General features: G+C 26.8%; 2 protein-coding genes across 2 annotated transcripts; both read right to left on the bottom strand.

Moving 5' to 3' along the window:
* Nucleotides 1–1,223: 1,223 nt before the first annotated feature.
* LOC130972919 (dihydroneopterin aldolase 1-like) lies at nucleotides 1,224–2,006 on the bottom strand. Its single transcript, XM_057897260.1, has 2 exons — nucleotides 1,802–2,006; nucleotides 1,224–1,420 (listed from the first exon to the last, which is right to left on the bottom strand). Exons 1-2 carry the CDS (start codon nucleotides 2,004–2,006, stop codon nucleotides 1,224–1,226), a joined length of 402 nt encoding a protein of 133 aa, XP_057753243.1.
* A 6,415-nt stretch (nucleotides 2,007–8,421) lies between these two features.
* Nucleotides 8,422–11,289, bottom strand: LOC130977013 (chaperone protein dnaJ 20, chloroplastic-like). The gene is made up of 2 exons (XM_057902008.1): nucleotides 10,734–11,289; nucleotides 8,422–8,641 (listed from the first exon to the last, which is right to left on the bottom strand). Exons 1-2 carry the CDS (start codon nucleotides 11,250–11,252, stop codon nucleotides 8,468–8,470), a joined length of 693 nt encoding a protein of 230 aa, XP_057757991.1. The 5' UTR covers nucleotides 11,253–11,289; the 3' UTR covers nucleotides 8,422–8,467.
* Between the last annotated feature and the right edge of the window lie 708 nt (nucleotides 11,290–11,997).

Raw genomic sequence — 11,997 nt, 5'->3', positions numbered from 1 at the left:
GACTAATCAAATAAATTTAGCCTATTTTAACCGCCCAAGATCCTTCGCAAGTCGCAACTCACATCATTTTTCACTTTTTCTTTCTAAATTCTCAAATACCTTTGCTTGGCTCGCCGTTGTTTATTTTGCAAGTCCCATTTACTAAATTCTCCCTCACTTTCTCAGCCTCCAAACAGAGATTTAGGGTTTTGATTAATATCCCAGCTGTCAAAATTGTTGAAATTGATTTATTAAAAATAATTTTATATTTAAATATCTCATATAAAAAAAATTTTTATTTATTTATTATGTAAAAAAAATTAATTTTTAAAAAAATATAAATTATAGTTTTTTTTAAAAAGATATTTTTTATTTTTTAAATATTTTTATTTTTGTTACTAGAAATTTATCAAACAATGCTAAAAAATAAAAAAAAAAATCTTTTTTTAAAAAATATCTTTTTTTTATTAACTTAATGATACCCAAACAAGCACGTAACAAGAGATCAATCCATCTAACTTTTATGTTATTATCTCATTGAGCTGAAAATTGATGGATTGGGTGCACATATAAATGATTAATTGAATTAACTGGCATTTGACTCTATTTCTTCCTGAATGTTCTGTTTGTGTATCGTGTCATGTCCATGGAATTTGATTATTGAGAATGAGTTCTACCAACCAATTTGGCCCTAGAGAGTGTTTCAAATTTACACTTCTCACTAGAATGTGTTCAGTTCTTGAGAAGTCTTTTGGTTTGTTTCCCATTTCTAGCATCATGCCAGCAAAATTTACCAGAATTGTTACTTTACATGAAATTAGTAAAAGAGATTTAATTGCAAATCTTTTGAACTTTAAACACGTCTCTTATGATAAAGGATAGTTGTTATTACATTGTTGCTGTTATGAAAATCATAGTGAAAAATGTGCTGTGGTTGATGAAAATTTGAGAAAGAAATTGTTACTGAGAAAGCTTCATCATAAACTTAAGTTAGTTTCATGCAAAGCATGCCATAGCTTTGAAAGTTCACATTAACCCTCAACAAATTTGCAATTAAAGGAATTATCTTTTGTTTATCTTTGTATATTAGTCAAGTAGAGATTAAATTTGAAACCATAGCTGTCTTTGTGTTTGAAACAATAACAACCAAGTCTTATCTAACCCAAGCATTCTTGGAAGTTCAATGTAATGAAAAGACAAAGTTAGAGTTACAAAACTTTCAGCACTGAAAACCAAACTAAATTCTAGTTAGATACATCACTTCTGAACCTATGAACCTCAACTCCTAAGTAATCAACTGGACCCATAACTGCAACATGGGGTTTTCCAACTAGAACCCTAACAGCAGATATCTGATGGTGATTGGTTAGAGTTGTGCTTGCAATCTTTTGAGCCACTGATTCCAGAAGGTTGTGAGGTGGCCCTTCAATAACTTCCTTTACTATTCTGCATTCATCAATACTTCACAAATTAACATAGTATTTATGCAAAATGAGTTTAATTTTGATACACTGACGTTGTAAGATGTTATACACAGTGGTTTAATCACATGTGTTATTTTAGATGATTATTCACACGGTCAATATAAAAAATATTTATTTTTGCTTACATGACCTTACACATTGGATACACGGGTAAAACCACTTTATACTGACAAAGTACGTCAAAATTAAATTCTTTTTCGGAATGAAATCATAAATAGCTCATTTTATAAAACTAAAGTCTTATTCTACCCTAAGAAAATTATTAGAATGCAGTATGCTGATACTTTGGAAAAAACAAGACATAGCACTTCATTTTATTTAATAATTAACATGATAACTGGATTTAGCAATTCTTGTTCTGATTTTAACTGAATCTGACAAGTTATCAGATTTACCAGCAGCTCTAAGATCCATCCAAGCATCTATATCTACCAAGAATTTCTGACCAAGTGTTCTTTCTTCTGGATTCACACCATGAAAACCATGGAACATTAATCCCCTCAGAATGAGTTTGTCACCCCTCATAAGTGATTCAGTTTCCATTGTTGTTGCTGCTATCATCATAGGTGAACACTAACACTGAATTGAACAACAATTCCTCAATGCAATGTTGCAAAATTACATAATAATCGTAAATTCTTATTAGTGTTGAGATTGAATCCAATCAAATTTAAATGGTGATAATCTTTTTGTATGTTTCCCATGCTATCAATATATCTCTTAACAGTTGCAAAACCAAATTTAAACTCAAGAAATTGGTTAATCTATTACAAACGCAGAATTCACATGTGTGTGTTTGGTTACGTGATTAAGAGATAAGCATTTGGAGAAGCAGAGGAAACAACCTTGTTCATTTGTTTGCTTTGTAATATGAAAGGAGAGAAAAGAAAAGAGACATTTTTATTGTGGTGGAACCATGGTAGATAAATAGAATATTTTTTTACATTGATTCTTTTCACTTTTTTTTCTCTTTATTTATTTATTATTAATTTGTAGTTGTTGAAATGAAGATGATTCAAATCCTACCAAATACCAATTACCAATAACTCGAGTTAATTAGGGAAGAAGTGTTAGAACGTATGCTGAACACCGACATGGATATGAACACCGACATGGATATGGGATACGGCACACCATATATATAAAATATGAAGTATTTTTTAGATAAATTATAATGATATTTTAATTTTTTTATTGATATTAAAATATAAAATATTTTTTAATTTTTTAATGTCTCTTTTTAATTATATAAAATATTTAAAATATTTTTATTTTAATAAATAATAATATATTATTTATAAGCTCATTTCAAAAATACATATTAAGAATAAAGTTGTATATGCTGATACGTAATAATATTTAGATGTGTCCAAACTTATTTAGAGAGAAGAATTTTTTTATTTTTTTAAGATTTTTTATTTTTTTTAAGACGCGATTGGTCACAGCAAATACGCATGTCGAATGAGTGTCATATCCGAATGTGTCTAACACACCAACATAGCAACCCAATAAAGTGTTCGTGCTTCGTAACTTAGGACAAAAGTTTTGGATTTGAGTATTAAAAAAATGAATAATATAGATTTTTTTATGTTATTTACTTTCTTAATTTTTTTCAAGTGAAAGAAAATAAAAATGTTATGTGCAAAAAAAATAACTATTAAATTTGTCACTATATATTTATATACATGTGTTGTTTAATTCACCTTTAAAATATCTTTTATATTTTAATATGTATTTTTATAGTTGGTTGATTTGGTATGTACATTTAGCATGAACCAACAAAAAGAGTGATAATACTAGAATTTTTTGTTTAAAATAATAAAATCCCTTTCACACGCCTCACAAGTCTTAAATCAACATCCTCATATGTTCATTCAATTCAAAACAGATCTGCTAAAGAAAAATGAAAATGTATAAAGGTAGAATAACTATGACTTTGTTATTGATGGATACATATATATGAGAACAATAGGGATCTAAAAGAGTTCATACTTTATATCAACAGACATAAATGAAGAATGCATTTTAGTAACAAAAAAAATGCATTTATAAGTACTCTGTATAAGAGAAAAAAAAAAAGGGACAACTGCACTACACAAACTCTATCACTTTGCATAAAGATCTAGTGCTTGTCCTCCTTAGGAATCTCTTTTGGAGGCACCTTTGATGTAGATTTCTGCATTTTCCTAAAAAAAGAATTGCAAGAACATATTACAATCTGAAAAATCTGTTAAATCTATGTATAATCGACGGAAAAAGTAACCATCGCCTGCGTCGACGTTGCATTATAAGAAGAAAAATAACAAAACGAAGATATGTAAGTTTAGGTTTAAGGTTTAGGACAAACATGCTTTAAAGTGCAATTCTAAATCACAAAAAAGCCTTCAAATTATTTTCTGGTAGATTCATAACATACATTTTGACTTACTAATTTAATAACCAAATCAATAGTTCTAAGTTTATTTCTAATAGTATTTATTTAGAGGGCGAATATCAGAGATTATGGGGTTCAAATCCTAAAAATAGCCTCTCTACACGAAAGAATAAGGCAACACATATCTACTCTCCCTAGACCCACCAGATCAGAGTCATACGCACCAAGTTCCCTTTACTTCTAATGGTAGTTGCTTAACAACTAAGTCAATAAATCAAAGCGAAGTTCATGGTATGTTCCTGACATATTCTGGAATAGGTGTTTTATTTGAAAAATAGAATTTATCCAATTCATTTATACTATGATACTTAACAGATTTCAATCTTCGAAGCTAGGAGTGTTATCGGTTCGGTTTGGTTCAATTTTAGACCAAAAACCAATCGAACTGATCTGTTCGATTTTTACATAATACCAATTAATCAGTTTGCTGTCTGCGCAACAACCGAACCAAACCGAACCGAACCAAAAGCGGTTTGATTCGATCAGTTTTTTCGGTTTTTAAATCCTAACTAATAGAAAATTAATCTTAGTAAAATGATGTTCAAAACAATCAATAAACTGAAATAATATTACATTACATTCAAATTCAACATAATTTCAACTCATTCCAACAACTAAACATAAAACAAACACATTTCTTAAGTCTAAAATTTCAATTTTAATGTATTACTAAACCACTTTTATGGTTCGGTTCGGTTCGATTTCTGCTGAGCCAACCGAAAACCAAACCGAACCGATCGGTTTACTTCGAAAAAATAAAAAAAAAACCGATTTTTTTCAATTTTCATTCGGTTGTTGTAAATTTTGGTTCGGTTTTGCGATAAATTTCGATTTGGTTCGGTAACTTACACCCCCTCAAAGCTGTTGTTTTTGGTCTTACTACCAATTAAACATGCAGTTTTTCATCAAGAGAAACACTCGGATCAAATCCTTCTCAAAATGGGAAAGCAGTAGCTCTAAAATCCATTAAAAATGCATTACAGCCAAATCTCTTTCCAATTGTATATAGGGCTAACTACACGAATTCCTAAGAGAGAAAAACAAAAAGGTTAAAGGAACATAAGATGAGATGACACCACATACAACTCAAAACAATATTTCTCATTATTCCTTACTTTCTTCAATATGAGACTAATTTCATATCATCACACTTATAACATTAACAATCACAGCCTCAACCATGATCTTCTTATTCTTGAAAAATTCTTCTTTATTAAAGATCATGAAGGGTTTGAACCTCGTACTTTTCAATTATAAATTGCTCCTTTGAATGTTCTTGTGGCCAAGTCATTGGTTGAGAAGAATAATCTCCATAAACAATTAGACAAACTTCAACTTTACATAACTTTGAAAATGTTAAAATTTTCCTTTTTTTCATAAAAGAAATTTTACATTTTCATTTGTTTTGGATGCATTTGCAGACTGTTTTTTTACGACCCATCTAAAATTAAAAAATATTCCAAAATATTAAACATAATATAAAATTAAATTACATATATGAAAATTATGAGTAACAATCTCAATCTCTATGGTAGAAATTAACAAACACAAGAAAAAAGAAAAAGAATAAAAAAAACCATCTCAAATTCTTAATTCTCAATGTTGTCTACAAACCTCACCCGCAAGGTTAGATTTCAAAATCGTCATACCATTTACAACTCCAGGTCAAAGCTTAGTCTTTTTTACCTGTTTTTTTTAGGAATGAAATTCCTTTAAATGAAAATGTAATGTGACCAATATTTTTTCTTTTATATTTGCCTTATCGACCTAATATTGACAAACTTTTTTTTTCATTAATAATAAAATACAACTTAGGATGATTAAAAAAATATTACATGTTTTAAATTAATTTCAATATTATGTTATATTAATTATAACTTTATTGTTTTATTTTTAATCACATTTGTTGAATTAGGAAATAGATCAAAAAAGTATGAAATTAGAATTTATAGACAAGTTCAAGTTTAAGTATGATTATCAACATTTTTGTAACAAGTATTTTTTTTATTTTTTATAAATGAACGCATCATAATTTTTTGACATAAAATTTATCAAGACCCAGATTTCACCCGATTGAGACCCGATTTTAGTGTGACCCAAAAGTAGTGTAATTTCATCATCGAGTCTATGACCGGATAAGAATCTCAAAAATAGACCCGATTATTATTTAAGGTCGGGTCAAAGTTAAGACGAATCTAGTTTTATCCGACCTCATGTACACTCCTAATTCAAATTACCCCTCTCTCTCGTTGTGATTCACTCCCTCTCTAGAAGTAAAATTCCAAAGTATAACTATCCATGCGGTATTATGTTTTTATTTTTGGAATTATGTTTTTACTTTTTTGGGTGTGTTTTTATTTAGTAAAAATTATTTTTAGGTTTAATATTTCTTATTTTTTGTTCAATTAGAGTTTTGGTTTCTGGGTTTAAAATTTTGGATTTTGCCTTACATAAAAGTGTGTATCTTTAACTAGACCCAAACAAAAAAATGATAAAAAAAAATTTTATATCTTAGGCAAAATTTGGTAATCAAATTGCAGGTAGAAAAATATATGGCAAAAAAAAAAAGATATGATTTGCTTTAAAATAGTGAAAAGATCTTGACTTTGAATATATGACACTATCATTAAAATATAATTTTTAGCCGAAATTATAAGTATTTATATAAATAAGTCAAAGTCAACAATAAGATAATAACATACTTACTAAATTAAGAGAATATAGACGAATAAAAAGAACAAAAAAAACCCTAAAACTTTAGCTATTTGGATTTGCAACTCTAGTTTACTTCATTTACATGTTGAGTGGCTGAAATTGGTGGTCATTGTTATTCTCATCAGCCAAAAAATATTCATCCATTATTATTGGTGATAAGATTTACAAAGATTGTGACACATTCTGAGATTTATGAGAAAGAATATGATCTAAATTAATCTCATATTAAAATTAATTAATCCAATTCTCAACCTCAGCAAGATCATCCAATTAATTTTTTACCACAAATTTCTTCTCACTCTTATCTCTAATATACATTCATCCCTCCTTTCCCGTTATTTATTATCTCACCACATGTAAATTAACCTAAGGATGTGGACATGTATAATATGAAATAAAAATTAATAACATTCAACTTTTATCCAAATTCATCTCTTACTTCCACGATTCTCTCTCTTTTTATTTTACCCACATGTTAAAATTTTTTTCTTGGAAAACAAGGAAGAGAGAAAGGATAATAATGAAAGAAAGTAAAAATAAATATTCATAAAATCCTTGCTCTTATCTCCAGAAACTAACATGCATGCTCCTTTCTCCACCTCTCCTCGCTATTCTCCTATCACTCTTTATATCATACAACACTTAGCAAGTAGCAACTTAAGGGGACAAAAAAGAGAATGAGAGTTACAAAGAGAGAAGAATAATAACGATGATGAATGGATATTTAGGAATAAAATTGGAAGAAATAAGTTGACTAATTATTGGGCATAAAAAATGAATGGAAGGAGTAAAATTAAAATTTATTAAAAATAAAATTAAAATAAACTAAACATCAAGAATATTTTTAAAATTTTAAAAAAATATTAAGAACAAAAAAATAATTTTATCTTATTTATTAATTATGTAATATTTTAAGAAGCCTTAGACTTAGTTTGGTAAAACTTTTTGAAGAGGTGTTTGTACTTTTTAAAAACTCAAACTCCTCATTTTGTGTTTGGTAAATCAAAAAAATTATGTACTTATACTTGCAGTTTTAAAAGATAGTTTTAAAAGATCGGATATTTTTGAAAGTATTTAGGATAGAGTTCTTCAAAGTTGGGTTGTGTTTTTTAAAATTTAAAAATCTAATATAATATTATATGTTAACTAATTTTTAAATTTAGTGCTTACATTTATTATAATATTTTTAAATTTTAAAAATTATTTACCAAATATAATTAATATTGCTTATGTTTTGATTTACCAAACATAAATACTACAATTTTTAAAAAATTATCTTTTAAAAAATAATTTTTATAAATTTTTTTTAAAAAATAAAAGTTTTACCAAATTAAGCCTTAGAAAGAAAGATATTTACTTATCCAGAGTTGCCTAATTAATAATAATAACCCATAGTATATGTACGTGCATGTAAAAGGAATTGAAGTTCAAATTATGAATTTATGATTCATTTTCTAATAATGTATCTCTGTGCCTATATTATTGGTAAAAGATAAAAAAAAATTAATAATGTTTTCCAATAATTAGTAAACATTTATTTTATTTTTCTTAACTGCTCAATCCCTTAACAGTTGTTTATCCATTATTATTTCACTAACAGATTCTTAGTTATTCTCTCTATTTTATATTAAACATGTCTTTCTAGTTAATTATATATTATATATCATTAAATTTAATTAAAAATATAAATAATAAAAAAGACAAATATTCCTAATTTTATTTTTTATATTAATTTTTAGTATTCTAACTTTCTCATTTTATTTAATAATAGAGAATATAATAAGTAAAAAAAAACAACTTGAAATAAAAAAAAACACTTAATTTACAAAAAAAAAAAACAAAAAAATACTTAACATTAAACAGGAGGAGTAAAAATAGTTTCTTCCTCGACAAAAACGTTATTATTAATATTTCGCATTTTTGCTGCCCAAGAATCATTGACTCCACTATTTTTTATTTTGCTTCTTCTCTTCAGCCCAGAAAGTTGTGACTCCCACTGAGTTTTCCATTCATTTCTTTGTTCCATTACCTGATTGCGAAACATTGATTATAATTAGCATGCAATATAATGGAACAAAAGTATCTGGATCTGATTGTTGTTTCAATGATTTTGTGAAAGGAACAAGAAATTAAAGTAGTTAAAATTTTAATTATATGCCTACTAATTAAGAAATTTAAAATTAAATATTGATTGTAAAATTATTATGAAAATAATATTATTTAATATCTAATTTATATTGTTAATTTATTTTCTATTGTTTCTATATTATTGTGATTGATATTGTGTGGAGTGTTAGAGATATAATCATGTTAGTCTTTATAATTTTGTCAAATTTATAATTAGATCTTTATATTTTGTTTAATTAAATATTTATATTAATTTTAATTTTATACTTAGATCTTTAAAAATATAAAAAATATTAGAATTAATAAAATATTTTTTTAAATTAAAAATATCTACAATTAACAACATAATTAAATCTTTAATCATATAATTTTCAAAAGAAATATTTTTTTTATATTTAAACTAACTTATTTATATTTGTTATCTTAGAGAACTTTGTTAGTATTTTTTTTAGAATTAATTTATCTAAAATATAAATTTTTAAAGATTTATTTATTATTTTATTCTGATTTTTATTAATTAATTTATTTATTTTCTGGGAAGGTGCTTTTCGAAATTATAATTTGATATTTGTTGACATGGTTTTAATGCACAACTTTACCGAATATCACTTAAGATGCTTTTATTACTATAAATTCCAGAGTTTCTATCTGGTGGTGCAAGAAAACCAAAAGATATTAATTAAACACCACCTTAATTAATTAATTAGTTAACTTCCATTCATAGCCATACATACGCAACATGAAGATAATATTTTGTTATTGAGAACTCAGAACTACAGGAAGATAATATTTATTTTGTTTTTGGGGACTTCCATAGCCATATTAAATTAATGTTCTGATTAGAACATTTTTTTAATATTTAAATGATCTAGCTAGCTTATATAAACTATTGGTACAAAACATTTTATAAAACAATTTAATCATTAATTATTCTATTAGCATTTAGTAAAGTTATTTTATTCAATCAGGTATCGTCTTAAAAATCATATAAATACAAATATCTTATTAGATAACATTATAGGAACCTTCTTTACATTTTATATTTGTTGATATTAACCATGAAGCCATATTAATTCTTTTACAAATAATAACTAAAATAAGTATACTTAATATATACTAAAAAATACTCATTTATTTTAACGGAAAAAATAACTAATTTAATGTTTTAGAATATTTTTGGAATTTATCAAGAAACCAATATGAAAAGCTACAAAACATGCATGCCAGCGTGTACTAAGTAAATGGCCAAAAGAAAACACGTTACACGTATAACACGAAAAGAAAAAACGAACTTGAACTCAATATTCAATATTCATTCATTATCAATTTATCATTGACACTGAAGTAGGTGTTACTGTGTTACTACTTAGTACTTACTAGTACTTAGTAGTGGTGCAGTCGTCTTCCTTTTTATTTAAGAAGACTAACATTTTTCTTAGAAGTTTTTAAAATTTACAAGTTTTTTTTTTCTTAATTATTTTCTCTACAATTATTGACACTAATACTCATGTTTTTGCTTGTTAAGTATGTATGTGATAAATAATTTAATAAATAACATTATATTTAAATAAGTTTAATTTTAATAATTTAAAATAATTTAAGTAAATTAATTATATTTACTTTTTTAAATAATTATTTTTATTATATAACATAAAAATAATAATTTTTCATGTAATATAAAATTATTTTATACATATATTCAATTATTTAATGTTATTTCAATATACGTAAATAATCATTAAAAAATTAAATATAATTGTAGGATAATATAAAAATATCAAAATTAAACTCTTGTAGTATATTAAAATAAAAAAATTATACTAAATGCATATCAAAATTAATTATTAAAATCAGCCACCAATATTATTAAAATATAAATATACGTTAAAAATAAATTATTTATACAAAAATACATTAGTAACTAATTTTAATGTGCAAATAATATTTTTTAAAATTAAATTATACTTAAATTTTGAAAATAGTTAAGTAAATACCGTATGGCAGTGAGGGTGGGGATGTTGACGGTGGAAGCTGGTGGCGCGGCGGTGGCCGAAGCGAGAGGAGAAGGGGAACTTGACGGCCATAGCCATATCTCTATCATAGAGCTCTCTCATTGCGGGATCAGAGAGAGTCTCGTAGGCCTGCTGCACACGAATAAACCTCCTTGTGTACTCCTCAACCCGACCCGGTGGCGACACGTCCGGATGGAACTTCCTCGCAAGCTTCTTGTACGCCTGCTTCAATTCCGCCACCGCCACCCACTCCGGCACGCCAAGAACCTCGTACAAGCTCGCATTCGCTTCCTCCGTCGCCACCGCTAACGCATCGAACGACGACGTAGAAGCATTTGCTCTGATGCTCAGTCGCAACGCGGGTCGGGCCGGATTGTTAACAATGTCGGGTTTGGGCGAATAGTAGCGGGTTGTTGTTTTGGATGGGAATTGGAAAATTGTTTTGGGTGGCGATGTTAATCGGTGATGGTGATAAGAACTAGGAAGGGCACAGCAGCGCATTTTGATTTCTGGTTGAGAGTTTGTATGTATGTGATAATGCATGTATGGGTGTGTATCTGTTTTGGTTTTCTCTTCTCAATTTATAACGGTTAGAGGATAGTTGAGTGTGTTGAGTGGGAGTGTGTTCAGTGCATTTGATATAAAAATTGGTTTTTGCTTCTTGCTCTGCTGCTTTATTACAACATACGTCATCCATTTTGGCATTATTTCTACGTATATCATCAGCTCGTACGAGGGCTAAACGTAAAAAAATAAAGGTGAAAATTTAGTCGACTTTACGTGAAGTTGATAGTCGCGAGAGTTGTTAAATGAAAATTTAGTCAAATTATTTTTAACATTAAAAATTTATGCATGAAATTTAAATTTTAATTTTGTAAAATATAATTCTACACATTTAAATTTTTTTAATAAAACCTAATTAAATTAGTTTATTATAATAAAATTATTTATAATTAATATTATTTTAAATTTTATTATTTAATTTAATTAGATTTAGTTCATAAAAAAATGAATACTAAAAGAGCGATTTATCTCGTTGAAATCAAATTTAAATTTATAATTTCTAATACTATTAAAATATATTAATTAATATTGTAAAGATATTTTAGTCCTTTTAACATTATTATGAATGACGAAAGAGTAGTTTAGTCTCTTTAATAGTTTTTTGAGGATCAAATTCATATATTTATATATTCTTAATTACTAAACGAGATTTTAAGTCTTTTCAAAAGACAACCAAAAAGGT

Source organism: Arachis stenosperma, chromosome 4 (assembly GCF_014773155.1).
Source record: "Arachis stenosperma cultivar V10309 chromosome 4, arast.V10309.gnm1.PFL2, whole genome shotgun sequence".
In the NCBI taxonomy this organism is placed as follows: Eukaryota; Viridiplantae; Streptophyta; class Magnoliopsida; order Fabales; family Fabaceae; genus Arachis; species Arachis stenosperma.
This window is presented reverse-complemented; position numbering and strand designations above follow the sequence as displayed.

What these genes read in the sequence shown, in the direction of transcription:
- LOC130972919 (XM_057897260.1), bottom strand. Translation starts at nt 2,006, where the DNA reads ATGGAAACTGAATCACTTATGAGGGGTGACAAACTCATTCTGAGGGGA. An exon ending in AACAAGAATTGCTAAATCCA is followed by an intron (nt 1,421 to 1,801) that starts GTTATCATGTTA and finishes AATGCAGAATAG; the next exon opens with TAAAGGAAGTTATTGAAGGG.
- LOC130977013 (XM_057902008.1), bottom strand. Translation starts at nt 11,252, where the DNA reads ATGCGCTGCTGTGCCCTTCCTAGTTCTTATCACCATCACCGATTAACA. An exon ending in CCCACCCTCACTGCCATACG is followed by an intron (nt 8,642 to 10,733) that starts GTATTTACTTAA and finishes TTTCGCAATCAG; the next exon opens with GTAATGGAACAAAGAAATGA.